Source organism: Lagenorhynchus albirostris, chromosome 15 (assembly GCF_949774975.1).
Source record: "Lagenorhynchus albirostris chromosome 15, mLagAlb1.1, whole genome shotgun sequence".
In the NCBI taxonomy this organism is placed as follows: domain Eukaryota; kingdom Metazoa; phylum Chordata; class Mammalia; order Artiodactyla; family Delphinidae; genus Lagenorhynchus; species Lagenorhynchus albirostris.
In genome coordinates, this window is record NC_083109.1 from 19,290,484 (window position 1) to 19,306,346 (window position 15,863).

The following is a 15,863-nucleotide window of genomic DNA, read 5'->3' on the forward strand; positions in this document are numbered from 1 at the left end:
GACTGGCAGGATGTTTGTACTCCAGTGCTAACCTGGAATGGGCTGGCATTGGCCCTGATGAGACCTGAGGGGTTTCTCTTGGGGGCTGTGTGGTTAACACATCATAGGGATCAGTAGCAAGAGAGATGGGTGCAAAGAGAGAAATGAGCCCCCCATTTACCCTTTCCAAGCCTCCCCCTGGCCGAAGCAGTCTAGTGCAGTGGTTAGAGTCAAATCAACTTTGAATGTTCTTTCTGCCACTTGCTAGCTATGGCCTCTGGGAAGTGATTTCATTAATTTGAGCTTCAGCCTCTTGGTCTATAAAATGGGGGCGGGGGATAATGATAACAGTTTCTATCTCATAAGATTACATTGGGTTACTGAGATGTTGTAAGCTAGATGTGGCATGGACCCTCACAGGTAGCAAACACTCAACAAGATGCTTGCCGGTGTTAGTTTCTCTCCCTGGGGCCGTCTGCCCTGATTGGGTGGAAAAAGGAGGGTGTGGTGGCCATGGAAATGCCCGGCTTAAGTCTCCTTCAGGAGAAATTGCTGCAGGGAGCAGAGGTGACTGACAGTCCTAGCCACCACCCCTCGGGATCCCCCAGCGTGTTGGAGCTGAGCCTACATTTCCTCTCCGCTGCTCTCAGCCAGTGATGGAGCACAGGGTCGTGATGCCGGGGCTGGCCCTTTCCTACAAGATGCGTGACACTGGCCCAGGGATGCCCCACCAGCCTGGCTGAAACGTTTCTAGAACACTGCTGTGGTCTTCAACTCTTCCCTCCTGCCTTCCTTCCTTGGCCCTCCCCTCTCCCAGATGCCAGGCCCACCTCCCTGCCTCCTCTTGCTTCTTCATCCTTTATCCTTCACAGACGTGTCCCCAGTAAACCTCTTGCACGTATAATCTTGTCCTGGCATTTGTTCCTCAGGACACCTCAAAGGACACAGAGGGTCAGGGGAAGCGTCCCAGAGGCGGACGGCAGAGAGAGAAATATGCAACCCACAGCAGGTCACACAGGTGCCTATAGGTGGGATGTCAGGCCTTCAAAGACCCCAGTCTCTTCCCACGTCCCGTCCTCAAGCATGTATGTGTGTGCGTGTGTGTGTATATGTGTGTGCGTGCGCACGCGCACTCCCCTGTGCATGCGTCCATCACTGCATTGACCATAGTCAATTAGTTGGAAATTGGTTTCCACCTGAAGAAGATGAGCTCCTCAGGTTGTCCCCGACATTTAGCCCTGCAGAAGACCTCGTGTATGGTAAATGCTCAGTCAAAGTAACCTGAGTGCCCCTGGGAGCTGTATCTACCTTAAATTTTTCTTTGAACAAATGTTTTTATTTTCAGGTATTCTGAATTGCATAACGTTAGCTTATTTAAGCTTTTTAGTCCTTTGTTTTTGTGACAGAGACATAAATGTATAGACACGTATAAATCTGTACACCCACACAGAAGGGTGATAGCAGCCTTGCTTCATGGTGGCCACAACACTCAGCAGACCCTTTAACCCGCCCCTCTGTCTCTGCTGAGCCCTCCACCATCCCCCTTTCTAGAAAGGTGCTTGGAGTCTCTTAGCTCAGCTGCATGGGATGAATCTTCTCTGGGTCTTCTCCTTTCCCCCCACCTCCGGCTCCCAGCCTCAGCCCCCATCTAGCCCTCCCTGCTCAACGAGATCAGGGAAGCTGCAAACCCAACCCTTACATCAAAAGGGAACTTGAAAAATACTTGGAGCAAAAACTGCTAACTGTGCATCCTTGCTCCGTGCCGCCTCTGATATTAAATCAGGAAATGGCACTGAACAGTCGCTCCAAACACAGAAACAGGGGTTGTCAACACAGAAACCAAAAGCAATCTCTAATGGGCAGAGGTGAAAGGGACCTGGCACAGGGCCGGGATGGGGGTGCTGAGACCAAGGAACGGATTCCTGAGCCGGGCTTTTCTGTGCCGTTTCTCCAGCGTGCAGAATGGAGCCAGACTCACAGTCCCGGGCTCTGAGGGCACCTTGTCTCCATGAGAGATGAAAGAGAAATTAAGCACATTGCTTAAATACCTTTGGGATGCTCCTTTTCATTTCTACAGATATTTATTGAGTGCCCAGCAGTGAGACAAACGAAGAAAAATGCCTGCCCAAGTGGAGGTGATCTTCTAGTCAAGAATGGGGTCTGACTCTGGCGGGGCATTCGAGGCCCTTCAAGTGTTGGCTTCTGCAGCTCTAAATCTAGCCTCTTTGAAATAGCCCCCCAAGTGCCTGGGTCTTCCTGTACTTCTCCGATACATATCTGCTCAGCCTTCAAAGCCTTAGTTAAGGGCAGCCTTAACAGCCAAGCCCTCCTCTAACCCCCTCCAACAGAACCAAGGGCTCCTTTGCTGGGGATCTGCCAGCATCACCACACTGTCTCTCCAGCTGCAACGGCAAGGTTTGCAATTCTCTGGAGGGGAAGAAAGATGCCATGCCCACCCCTGTGCCTCATCTCCCAGTACTGGTCACAGAATGGACATAAGTAGAATTGACACGAAAAACCTTGTTAAAATCCATTGTTGGTGTGGCCATGGGGAAACAGGTTGCTTTCATATTTTTCCCGTGGAAATTTCAAGAGGTCCAATCTTCTTAGAGGCTAATTTGATAGTGTTAACGTTACAAATGTGTTCATCTTTCCTTCAGTTCGGCCATTTCATTCCTTACTCTCTATTGCAGAGACAAACTTGTACACACGCAAAAAGGAGCATGTAAAAAGTGATTTGTTGTAGCATTGTTTGCAATCGTGAGAGATGGGAAAGCATTTAAACGTCCATAAATACAAGACTGGATAAAAAACTACAGAGCTTCCATTGGACGAACTGTCGCGCATGAGTTAAAAAGCAAAAAGTAGATCTTGACGTATGGATGCAGAAGTTGCTGAATAAAAATAAAAAGCAAAGCTGTAGCTCTAGACATATCTGTTAAAACTACATTGTTGCGTTTTTTTACAATGAGAAAGTAGGCTTGTATATCTTGTATAATTCATCTTTAAAGGAAGAAAGGGAAGAAAGAGATTGAATAACCATAGAAATTCCTGGCTGAAATGAGCCTGGGCTCAGATGCGGTCAAACATGATTCCCTCCATCAGCCCTGGACCGCAGTTTCCAGCAGTGGGATGGTGCCACCCACTTTCCCTGTACTCAGAAGCTTGCTCCCCAAGCTGTGATGACAATGCGGTGGGAAGCTGGACCCCTGGGCCCCTGAAGAGCATCCAGATAGAGGAGAAGGGAAGAGGGGAGGCCAGTGGGATGGAATCACTCAGATCATCCAGATTTCTCCTGAGTTGGTCCTTGGTCTAAAGAGGAAGGGTAAGGATTGGTTTAGGAATGATTGTTAATTCAGGGAGAGGAGAGGGCTGAAGGGTATTCAGGAAAGGCCTGAGGGTTCTGAGATATCTACTGCAAGGCAGCCTCCATGTTTGTCTAGTTGTTAATTTCATTCATTCATTCATTCACTATTCCACAACTGTAATCTGGTTTCTCCTGGTATGAGATACGGAGATAACTGTCAACTTCTATATAATTTCCTAAGGTGTGTTTCTTGTATCCCAAACATCAGAATTACCTAGGGAACTTACAAAAATGCAAATTCCTAGGCTCCATGTAGACCTATAAAGCCAGACTGTGGCTCAGGAATCTGTATTTGCAACATGTTCTCTCAAGCAGAAAACATTTGGACTCGTTGGCCAAAGCCTTTCCCTGACCTCCTTGTATTATCTCCTAAGGCCTCTCCCAAATCTGAGGTCTACGCTGATCCAGCTTGGAGAGGGAAGGGATGGAGGGGAGCCCTGCCGCACGACTCTCGTGTGTGTGATTTCCGCAGAGTGACCATGACCTTACCCTGTCTCCTGGGCTCTTCTCTCCACCTGCATTCCCAGCTACACCCCAAGTCCCTCTGAGGCCTGGGAAGAGCCACAGACCACCTCTTCTGTCTAAGGTCTTCAGAACCAAGGGACTGACTCAGTCCAGGCAGGGGGATGGCATGTGCAAATGCCTGGTGGAAGACAGAGCTTGGGCTGTGGAAGGACTTACAGAAGGCAGTGTGCTTGGAACATTGTGTGTGTGGGGGGGTACAGTGAGAGATGAGGTGGGAGCAGATAGATCATTCAGGGCCTGAAGGCCATGCTAAGGAATTCAGTTCTTTGTCCAAGTATTGAAGGAATCTGTAGTTAAGCCCAGGAGTAGGGGGTGAAGGTAGAATGAACAGATTCATATAACATGAAAACTGGCTCTACTGTCCTGGGGAGAAGAAAGTCTGAACCAAGACCTCTGTAGTCATCCAAGCAAAAGATGAGGGTGGCTTGGATGAGGGTGAAGGCATTGGATGGAGAAACCAAGGTCTTAAGTGATGGTTGAGCTGTGGGGGGAATGAGGGCCTCAGTCCTGGGGAGCAATGATGAGGCTTCAGAGTCTGTAATGCTGCCCTTGGGGTCATGGGGAGGAAGTGGGGGGAGGGAGCCCTGCTGGTCATCCCTCACTGGCCTTGAGCGACAGTGAACTTCTCATCAGCATTGAGCCACCTTCTCTCCCCACCCCACCATATGGATGGATGACGCCTGAAGGTCAAACAGGCTGAAGTTCCAACTCAGGCCAGAGGCAGGACCAAGGATCAAGGCCAGGATTAGGGGTCAGGCTGAGGCCAAGGGTAAAGGACAGGACCTTGGAGAGGACTCTGCAAACTTTCTCTATTTTGGCTTGCATCCCGCCTTGGTTTCTAACTCCCACCCTCCAGCCCCACACAGTCAGGGAAGAGGGAAGAGAACAAGAGTCAGCCCAAGGATGTTTGAATGCCATCGACCAGAGGACAGACACGTTCATCACTGCCTTGATAATTGAGCCCTCGGCAGAGACTTGGCAAAGGCTAGAGGCTCAACTGTGACCTGAAAGGAACCACCAAGTCTGCGGAGAGCTGGAGATCCTGACCCAGAGAGCAGCTGAAGTGCTGTGCTGACACCTGGGTCCCTGGGATGCCACCCAGTCGAGATCAAGACCATGTGCTTCATGGTATCCAGAGTACTGGACTTAGGGCCAGAAGCTCCAGCTTGTCGCCACTGTGTCGCTAAAGAAATTACTTAGCCTCTCAGAGCTTCTTTCTCTGTGTAAGATGGGGATAATCCTCCCCACCTCCAAGGGCAGCTGTGGGACTGAATGAATTGATAAAACTCTTAGGATACTGCAATACATCTGTATTTACCTCCCTGCCTACATATCTCTGTAAAATAAAGATAGTGATAGTCACTACCTTATAGAGTTGTGAGAATTGAAAGAAAAAGTGAATGATAAAGGCTTTGAAAATCTCCGTACAGTTGGGACTGGGAATTATTATTAACTATCCCATCGGTATTGGAAGCTATACTGCCCATCGGTTGTCTAACACAGCACTGTCCAATAGGAATAGAATATAAGCCGCATATGTAATTCAAAAATTTCTAGAATTCACATTAAAACAAAGTAAAAAGAAGCGGGTAAAATAGCTTTAATAATAAATTCCCATTCCCAGTGTGAGTGTGCGTGGGGGGTGGCATTGGGTGTCCCTGGTCTTCAAGGGAGGGAGCTGGGAAAAGGCTCTGCAGAGTTGGGGTAACTGGCTCCCTACTGGGACCTGCTGTATCCTTTGGGTGCTTAAGGCCACCAGGATACAGAAGCCCAAGAATACCTGTTAAGAAGCATTGGGTTAGAATCTGATGGCCACTGTGTGAAGCAGGGAACATTGCAAGTGCCAGTTGCCTTTGGGAAAGAGGAAGAGGAAGGGAGAACTATCTTCTGCCTCTTCCTGGAAGCCGAAGCCCTTGGGAAGCTCAGAGGCAACGGGAGCGAAAGAATACCCTCCTCCCAAGGGCCTCAGGAAAGGTAGCCGAGATGTCAGGGCTCTTTGGAGGAGACAGGCGATCTGACATCTGGGTGATGCAAACGCAGAAGGCAGGCTCTTGGGGGTCGCCTAACTCAGGTTCCTCCCCGCAGAACTCACCCTGGGGCCCTTGGGACCACCGGCTTCCGTTTGGCGACCCGGGATAGTACGATCCTGCAACGCACTTGGCGCAGGGGCCGGGAGTTGCTGGCTCTGCGATTCGAAGCGTTCCGCGTGCCGTGCTTCCCTAACACCCGCCACCCATACCGCCCCACACACCTCCCGCACTGCCTGCCACTGCACCCATGCACGCACAGAGACGCCCACTCGCACACCAAACACCTGCAGCCCTCTGGAAACGACGGGTGTACGGTGCACCTCGGGGCTGAACGCGGCTGCTGGGAGCGCCGCGCTAGACCGGAGGCGCACGGGACAGCGCGCCGCTCTCGGGTTAGCGGGCGGGCTGGGCAGGGGCGGCCGGGAGCGGCGCGGCGAACCTCGAAGCCGGCGAATGGCAGTGGACCCTTCGTTCCCTTAGGGAGTAACTTTTTCACCCACTTCCACACGGGGTGCCCCGAGGCTCCGCTGTAGCTCGGACATCTCCTTGATCACCATCGGTAGCTGAAGAATTCCAAGGTGGTGCGCTCAGACGCATCGCCTCTGGCTCAACCTGGGGTGGGTAGGGAGAAGGGGTGAAAAATTCAAATTAGAGTTTGGGGGGTTAGAGACAACAAACTGTTCAGAAGTCTCTGGCCGCCACCAGTCCTCCTTAGCTTCCCTTCAGAAGAGGTTTGGGGTACTACTCCTGTGTCTCCTCCCTCCTTCCTTTCCACTTCTCTTCCTCGACTCTCTACTTCTCCCACCAGCCCTTCTCTTTTCTTTCCCCCACCCATTACCCCACTAGTCTTTCAGGGATGGCGTGTAGCCTCCGGGTACGCGTCGACCGGGAGCCCGGCACTCTGACCTTTAAAACCCCCAGGCTCGGAAAGGAGACGCCGGCGTCCGCAGGCGGGAGAGGGATGCCAAAGGGTTTGGGACGCCGCGACCGCGCGGCCGAGCGCAGCAGCAGCCGGGAAGGCGAGGCCGGGCCCCACCGTGAGGTCGGTTGCTCTGCAGCGGCTTTCACTCCGGAGGAACCTGAGCGTCTGCTTCACTTTCACCCAGTTTCCAACAGTTTTTGTTGGAGGTGGTTGTGGATAGGGTGGGTAGAAGAGGGACTGGCTAGGCTGGGAGGGCGGCAAAGAAACGGGTTATTGGGGAAGGTGGACCTAAGGATGGACAGTCAGAGCCTCAGTCAGAGCCCAGGGGAAGGGAGTATCCGAAACCCGAGACAGAGGCACAGGGACAAAGAGGAACGCGGCCGCCCAGACAAAGCCCGAGTGCTAGAGACTCTGAGACCGCGGCAGGATGCCCGCAGGGGAGCAGGAGGCTAGAACCCTCAGAGCTGGGGCTGAAGGAACCCTAGGGCCTCGATGGGCCACACTCCCGAGACTCAGGTTTGGTCCTCGACATCAAGGGTCAGACAGACCAGAGGGGACACAATGAGGGCACAGACCGGCCCGGCCGCCTCCCTGCACTCGCAGAAGGCCACAGTGTCCACGGGAAGGAGGGCGCTGGCGGCTGGGGTTCAGCGTCACCGGGAGAGGCCAGTGCGTTTGTCCGGACCTGGCCGCCTGTAGCCTCAGCCATAGTCTGCATAGAACCGAGACGGCCGACCCAGCGTAGCCTCGGAACGTTCCCCTGCTGAGCCGCGATCCGAGTACGCTCTGGCTGCGTGAGAACGCGGCAGGGACAGGCAGGGTGCTGGTCCGCAGCGCCCAGCTCCGAGCAGGGGCGGGGCGGCGGCATGGCCCGCCCGGGAAGCTCTCCCTGGAGACAGCCTGATCCTTTCTGCGGAGAGCACGCTTCTCGCAGAGGGTTGAAGACGGGCTCTTCCAGCACTACAGTTGCTGATCCAAACCTTTCAGTCCAAATTTTAGTTCAAATATATTCATTTTATTAAAAATAGGCGGCCCAATATCATACCTCACTCGAGCCTTACCGAGGGCGCAAGAGAAGACAGTTTTCAAAATTAATTGGAGGAAAATATTTTACCTTCTAACACTTGAAAAAAAATCTGGCTGCGTCCGCATTAGTGGGCCCACCTGACCCCTACGCGCTGCGTCAGTCGTGCTGGTCCCATACAGGCAGCGGCTGGACACACTCACCCAGTGTGCGCTTCTCCTGCTTTTCGCTGCTCGCGCCCAAAGCTGAAGAGCAGAAGGCGACGCGGGAGGCGGGTCGGGTCTCCGGGTACAGCGAATTTGCATTTATCCGGTTTCTGCGCCCGGGCCGGGGTCTAGGGAGCTCTTATTTCGGGCCATCCTGTACCCGATACGGAAGGTGCGCAGCGCCCAAGCACTGTCTGGATACCGTAGTGCGGTGCGCTCAGGGGTCCCCGTCTGCACTCGGGGGAGGTTTCTCATCTGACAGCCCTGGGGCCCCTCGCTGTGGCGTTTCCGCTTTCGGCCATCCGCCTAACTCGGCCTAGGATCTTCTCGAGCAGGGAGCCGCCGCCGAGCACCCCTCCCAGCCCCTCCGCCCCCCGATCCCCGGAGCCGGGGCGCGGAGTTTCATGCGGGGGAGATCAGCGTGGAACTCGCGGCTGAGTCCGAGGACCGACCCGAGAACCTGTACGTGGCTCTAGGGGAATCTGTCTTGGGCTCCGGTGCACACACAGCCTGCGTTCCGGGCCGGCTTGGGTTGGGCGAGTTGGGAAGACCCAGCTGAGTCCGAGTCGTCGGCCGAGACTTCCAGTTGCGGGCCCCGCGATTCGACGCGCCTTTGCGCCCAGTGGCCACTTGGGGTCGCACTTTATGCCTGTTTGAGCCTCTCCTCGGCTGGCTGACGCCGGGATCTGCTTAATCGTTACAAAACGTTCAAACAAAAACAGGGCCGGTTTCCCAGCAGCCAAGAGCCACCCGGAGCACCGTCCTGGGCTGGCCTCAGCCCCCAACCTCGGAGAACTCAGGGTTCACTGCGTTTGGCTGGGGAGAGGGCTTCAGAGCCTTTGGGCCGATTCCTTCCCCACTCCCTTCATCTACTGCATTTGTGGGTGGGGTGTGCGGGAGCGGCGGGGCCCGCCGAGTCCTGTCTCGGGGCTCGGCCACCACACCCGCCAGGAGGGGGACGGCTCCCGCTTGGCCCGAGGAGTGTCCTCTGAGGCCGAGTTGGATTTGAACACAACTCTTCGCGCCCCAACCCTGCCCCCCAACACACAAACATGCTCAGCCCTGCAAAAACACAGCCACGCACTGCACACACACGGCCCGCGGCCGCGCTGCACACGGAGCGTCCCCCACTGGGCGGGGGACGCTTGGGAACAATGGACCCGAGAGGTGTCGTCCCGGCGCTCATTCTGAGCCTCCTGGGGGTGACACGGACTGGGGTTGGGGGAGCCAAGGGTAAAGAGGGAGGAGAGCGAGCGAAGGGGTGGACGAAGCGGCCCAGCCTATGGTGGTGGAGGCGGGGGGGCTGGCACCGAAGGCGAGCGGGCGGGGGCCGGGACACCGAGGGGGTGGGGGGCTGGGCCCGGGCCCGCTGTCCCTCTCTGCTCCAGCCCTCCGCCAGGCCTCGGCGGCTCTCCGGCTGCTCGAGCCGCCAGTCAGCTGACACGGGGGGCGGAGGAGCTGTCAGGCGCGCCCCGCCCTGCGCCGCCGGTCCGCGGGGCCCGTACAGCCATTGGCCAGCGCGCCGGGCTGCTCGGGCCCCCGCGTCCCGGTGACATCAGGGAGGCGATAAAAGGCAGCGGCTGCGCCGGATCCCGCACAGCTGCACCGCCGGGCTGCGAGCGGCTGAGATCGAGAGAGCCCAAGAGCAAGAGAGCTAGAGAGCGAGCGGCGGGCGCTCGCCCGGCGCCACCCCTCGACCCGGCCGCGCGCCCCGCTCGCTTCTCCACCCCTCCCGGCTCGGCCCGGCCCCGGCTCGGCCACAGCCCCGAGCTCTGGGGCGGCGCAGGCAGCCTCGGGACTCTCTCGCGCGCCGCCGCGTCCCCAGACAAAGGCTTGGCCGGCGGCCCCGGCCCGCTGCGCCCTCCGCTCCCCACCTCCCGGGCTCGCCGCTCTTCGCCCCCGCTCCCGGCTCGGCGCGCCCCGGCCGGCTGCAAAGTTTCCCGGGCGGCGGCGGCGGCTGCGCCTCGCGTGAGCGATGGCCGCGGAGCTGAGCATGGGGCCCGAGTTGCCCACCAGCCCGCTGGCTATGGAGTACGTCAACGACTTCGACCTGCTCAAGTTCGACGTAAAGAAGGAGCCGCTGGGGCGCGCGGACCGCCCGGGACGGCCCTGCACGCGCCTGCAGCCAGCCGGCTCGGTGTCGTCCACACCGCTCAGCACGCCGTGCAGCTCGGTGCCCTCGTCGCCCAGCTTCAGCCCAACCGAACAGAAGACCCACCTCGAGGACCTGTACTGGATGGCGAGCAACTACCAGCAGATGAACCCCGAGGCGCTCAACCTGACGCCCGAGGACGCAGTGGAGGCGCTCATAGGCTCGCACCCAGTGCCACAGCCGTTGCAGAGCTTCGACGGCTTCCGCGGCGCGCACCACCACCATCACCACCACCACCCACACCCGCACCACGCGTACCCGGGCGCCGGCGTGGCGCACGACGAGCTGGGCCCACACGCGCACCCGCACCATCACCATCATCACCAAGCGTCGCCGCCGCCGTCCAGCGCGGCCAGCCCCGCGCAGCAGCTGCCCACCAGCCACTCCGGGCCTGGGCCGCACGCGGCGGCCGCGGCGACGGCGGCTGGTGGTAGCAGCAGCGTGGAGGACCGCTTCTCCGACGACCAGCTCGTGTCCATGTCCGTGCGCGAGCTGAACCGCCACCTGCGGGGCTTCACCAAGGACGAGGTGATCCGCCTGAAGCAGAAGCGGCGGACCCTGAAGAACCGGGGCTACGCCCAGTCGTGCAGGTATAAACGCGTCCAGCAGAAACACCACCTGGAGAATGAGAAGACGCAGCTCATTCAGCAGGTGGAGCAGCTTAAGCAGGAGGTGTCCCGGCTGGCCCGCGAAAGAGACGCCTACAAGGTCAAGTGCGAGAAACTCGCCAACTCCGGCTTCAGGGAGGCGGGCTCCACCAGCGACAGCCCCTCCTCTCCCGAGTTCTTTCTGTGAGTCGTGGCCGCTCCCGGCCCCCGCCCTTGCCCCGGCCCGGACTCCCCGTCCCGTGTCCCCAGCCCCGGACTCCCCCGGACCCTGTCCCTGCCACGGCCCCAGCCATGACCTGTTTGACTTGAGGGAGAGGGAGGAAGGGCGCGCGGGACGCGGGCGACGGGAGGGCGCGCGGGCAGGCAGGGGACATTGGCCAAGGCGAGAGCGGTGAGCGCCAGCGGCGCCTCCTAGACTCGAGCAGAGCCAGAGGGAGGCGAGGGGGTGGGAAGTCCCAGAGCAACTTTTCTCCAGGCTGGAGGGCGGCAAGGCATAGTCGCGAGGAGTCGCCAAGGCCGTCTGGAGACTCCTGGCTTCCTGAACTTTGCGCGTTAAGCCGGGGCCGCTTCCTCGCGGCCCGGAGCGTAATCCAGTCCAGCAAGAGAGCAGCGAGGAGAGGAAAGGAGAGGGACCCTGGCGTCCCGGCAGGCGCGAGGCGAGGCTGAGCGAAGCAAGGAAGGACAGGCGGACCTGTCTGTCCAGGGTCCGGAGAACACTGGCTCTCAGCCCCGAGACGCGGGCCTCAGTTAGGACGTTCTGCGCGCAAATCTCATCAGTTTTATTGCCTGCTCGATTATATAGAAAAAATACGAAAATCTGCATTAAAAATATTAATCCTGCATGCTGGACATGTATGGTAATAATTTCTATTTTGTACCATTTTCTTGTTTAACTTTAGCATGTTGTTGATCATGGATCATAACCCCCTTGTTTCTTTGGGTGAGAAGGGATCGCAGTTCGGAAACTCCGGCGGCTGCTTGTCGGGTTTCAGTCTATGAGCTGTAGGCTTGTAAATACCCGCCCCGCCAAACCGCTTAAGAGAACCTGGCAGCAAGCTGAGTGTCTTTGTTTGGGTTTATTATTATGGCATTTTTTTGTAAGTAAAAAAAAACAAAAAACAAAAAAACAAACTTCTGGGCATTTGCATCAGAAAACAACTCTGTCTTGGGGCACCCTTGGAAATTGCATGTTTTCTCCCCCTCCCCTGCCCCCTTTCGGTCCTCTTTTCCTCCCATTCTAGTTTTCAATTTTGTTTTTGTTGGGAGAAAGAAGACTGGGGTCCCAGCTCCCTAGTACCAGGGCAGGGCAGCTGCAGAGTTTCACACCCTGGAGGCCGGGGGAGTGTCCTCACATCACCTGGTTTTAGGGCTACGTTGACACCCCTAACAAGATAGGAAAGAAAAACAGACCTTGTTTGCTTTTTATTGCAACCAGAATCACCCCAGGGTCCCCACGAAACTCTCCAGGCCCGCACTAATTGCTGGGGCCGAAATGCTCCTCGGGTGACCGGCTTCACCAGCCCAGACTGCCCAACGGTGACCTGAACTTATGTTGAACCAATCACCACACTCAGAAAGTACCAGAAACCCAAACATTGGCAAGTAATTTTGCAACTTTCAAGTGCGTTCTTTAGACCAATATGTTATGTGTGTTTCTTTCCCTGCTTTTGAGAGAGCGGGAGAGTTATTGGTGGTGTTACCCCCGCCCCCTTCAGTTGTATAGTAGTTATAGGGAAGATCTGGGTGTTTTTTCTTTATTAGTACTTTTTTTCCCCCCTGCAGGTCAGTAAGAGGATTTAAGTTGCACTGACAAAAATACCAAAATGAAAGCGTATTTTTTAGTTCTCATTTGAAATTGCTGGCGCTGCTGGCCGGATGCATTTTTGAGTTTGTATTAGTTGATAAATTAACAGTAATAACAAGATTGTATGAACCGCATGGTGCTTGCAGTTTTAAATATTGTGGATATTTGTCCTGCATCAGAAACGAGCTTCGGTTTTTACGGATTCAACTGTGTTGAAATCAAATTTGCCTCAACAGAAATTGTTTTTATTTCATGTACAATAAGGGATCAATTTCAAACCCTGCTTATGATATGAAAATATTAAAACCTAGTCTATTGTAGTTTTATTCAGACTGGTTTCTGTTTTTTGGTTATTAAAATGGTTTCCTATTTTGCTTATTAAAACCATGGAAATGGTGTTTATTTACAGGACTCTGCATTCGCCTGTCTTTTCTTCTCTTGCCTCTTCAAGTATCGCCCCAGTTTGGGCGGCACCCTCACCCTTCCCCCGGCCAGTGGGGAAACAGACAAATCTGGGCAAAGCTCTCCCTTGAGTGTGTGTGTGTGTGTGTACCTGAGCCTCAAACGTGTCTTCTGCTTCTCACTCTAGGTACGGACACCGGTCAAGAGCCGGTTGATGAGCGGAGAGGGGGGCACACGCCACTTTGGCGGAGCGTTCAGGCTTGGGCATCACGACTGGTCTGCTGGCCTGCTGGCTCTGAGGTTGGCTGAACCCAGGAAGCCGAGAGCTGCCACCCTGATGGGGAAGCAGGGTGTTTCTGGCAATCAGGCTCGTGGGCCCTGCCATTCTGGCCCTCCTGCTTGGAGCACCTGCTGGGAGCAACCAGAATTGCCCTAGAATGCCGGCTCTGAGTGGAGGCCTAGCCCCCTCTCCCCCAGAGCTTGTGAAAGCAGGTGGAATCCAGCACGAGGTCCTGGGGTGTAAGACCCTTCAGACAGGAAGCCCATCCGTGCAAACCATTTGCTGCCATTCAGGCCTGGAGCCCTCAGCCCCAAGGAAGGGCACTGCACCATCGGACCGGGATCTCAACGACTCCACAAATCGGGGGTCGTAGGGGGTTGGGGCATTGTTCTGGTGCGGCAGCTCTGCCCATATGTCCTCGACAGGGAGGTGGTCCCAGAACCTTTCCTTTCCCAGACTCTCAGAGGAGGCAAGGTCGTCTGTCTAGGTTCCTCCAAACCCCTCTCAGCCTTCTCGGAATCCCGTCTAGAACTCTGGGTGGGGACCGCCCCCTCCCACCACCTCTGCAAGAATTCTCTGTTTCTTTGGCAAAGGCAGGTTCCAAGGGGTTTCTGATCGACTCAGACCCAGTATCTGCAGTCTGGGAGACTCAGCTTTCCAGCCCTCGGGCTCCCTGGCCCGGGATTCCTAACATGGAATTTCAGGACCTGAATGGGGAGATGCAGGAAACCAAAGCAGTAGAACCCCAGCCAGGAACTAGAGCTGGAAACAGCCAAGGAGAAGAAAGGGGATGGTGAAACTAACGGCAGTAGATTTTGGCCTAGGTCCCTGGAGACCTGGGATTGGTGGTCAGGGTACGGCAAAGAGGGGGGAAAATCCCGACAGTAAGGATGCAAATGATACCAGAGTAATTTACATGTAGCAGAACTTTGGTGTTGTCTGGGAGGAGAGAAGTCAGAGATTCTAGCTTCAATTAAATTCCAAGGCCCAGTTCATTTCACCAACCCGAAGGGGTACCTGGCAGGGAGGGTTTGGCTGTGATCTGGGAATAGGATGGAAGCTGGGTCTGGCTGGGGGTGACTCTACCGGCGCATGCACGGCGGAAGGAGCAAGGGGGTATGATAGCTGGGTAACTGCGTGTGCAAGTGCACATGCACAGAAGGGGTAAAAGCGTGCCCACGTGAACGGTGTATCCCCTTTGGGGCAAAAAAGGTCTGGCAGGTGGCGCTCTGGAAGAAATCCGGATGTGTGGCTCGGGGGACCAAGGGAGACCACCAGGACTCCATGCGGTGGAGACTTGACTCCCTTTGGAATCATCCCAAGCCGACTGGCACCCTCCACCTCTAGAGTCGCCTGGACTCCGCCAGAAAAGCCTCTGGGCTGGGAAGGGTCGCAAACTCCAAAACGTTGTTCCTCCTTCCCCAGAGCACAGAGACACACAGTCCGGTGACCGACATCATCACGCTGCATCCTGAACGACACGGTGGCTCAGGCCGGTTCAGAGTGACCATTTGCATCTCTGAGAAGCTGACAATCCCATGACGCAGTCCTAGTGACACACTGACACACAGATACACAGACATCCACATCCTGCCTCCACACTGGTGCCCTCTTGGGCACTGTTAGTCCCCGCGCAACCCACCATTAGAGCACCAACCAGCCCGGGCGCACGCAGATGAGAGCAGGGCCTTCGGAGGAGGCCGGGACCTCCAGCAAGCAAGTTCCGGCCACATCCCTGCCCGCCGCCTCGCCGCAGACCCGGCGCCCAGAAGCTCCGGAAAGCGACCGGGGGCCCGAGGTCCTTGGGTTCGTCCCACCCCGGCGGCGCCTTGCAGGCCGGAGGCTCCTTTCGGTTCCCACCACTCCCCGCCACCCACGGGCTCCTCGCGACCCTCCGTGAGCCGGGGGAAAAAATCGTCCCCACGTCGGGTGTGCTCCACGCCAGCACGGGTCACAAGCAGACAGGCTGGCGCCTGCCCTTGGGAGCGCATGGCGAGACAGACACACGGGCCTCGAGACTGTGGCTCCGCTGCAGCCCGCGACCCGGGCTGGGGAGGCCCCGGTCCGGTCGCGAGCGCAGGACCCCGCTTGCGACCCCGGAATCTCATGGGCGTGCGGGAGGCTGTGCTGGCTGGACCGGTCGGGGAAGGCGCCATCAGCTCCACTTTCCAGTCTGCTCGCGTCCTTACTTTCTTTGCCATTTCCCTTTCCTCAGGTCTTCCTTTGGGAAACTCATCATTTCAAAAAACTTTCTCCCTCCGGTTCCCACCCCCCCTTTTTTTCCCCCTTTCTCTTCTGCCTTTTATTCCGGCGCGGACTGGCAGAGAGGGCTTTGAGAGCGGGCTCTGAGGTGACGGGTAAGTGTGGGGAGGAGTGGAGAGATGGAGATGAGAGTCTGGCGTCCCCAGAGCCACCGCGCAGCGCCGGAGCCCTGGCCAGCTGTTCTGGGCTCCCGCCGGCCCGATTCCGCTATCCTCCCTTTCCCCTCCTCATGCTTCCCCCAGCGGCAGGGCTGGTTGGGAATGGACCCGGAGCAAGGTCCTCGCTGGTGCCAGAGGGGACCG

The 15,863-nt window shown here is 56.5% G+C and overlaps 1 protein-coding gene across 1 annotated transcript; it reads left to right on the forward strand.

Annotated features, from left to right (window-relative positions):
• Nucleotides 1-9,581: 9,581 nt before the first annotated feature.
• Nucleotides 9,582-14,764, forward strand: MAFB (MAF bZIP transcription factor B). Its single transcript, XM_060122758.1, has 2 exons — nt 9,582-10,996; nt 14,725-14,764. The coding sequence occupies exons 1-2, from the start codon at nt 10,029-10,031 to the stop codon at nt 14,747-14,749; spliced, it is 993 nt and encodes a 330-aa protein (XP_059978741.1). The 5' UTR covers nt 9,582-10,028; the 3' UTR covers nt 14,750-14,764.
• Nucleotides 14,765-15,863: the final 1,099 nt, after the last annotated feature.

What these genes read in the sequence shown, in the direction of transcription:
- MAFB (XM_060122758.1), top strand. Translation starts at nt 10,029, where the DNA reads ATGGCCGCGGAGCTGAGCATGGGGCCCGAGTTGCCCACCAGCCCGCTG. An exon ending in TCCTCTCCCGAGTTCTTTCT is followed by an intron (nt 10,997 to 14,724) that starts GTGAGTCGTGGC and finishes CTCCTTCCCCAG; the next exon opens with AGCACAGAGACACACAGTCC.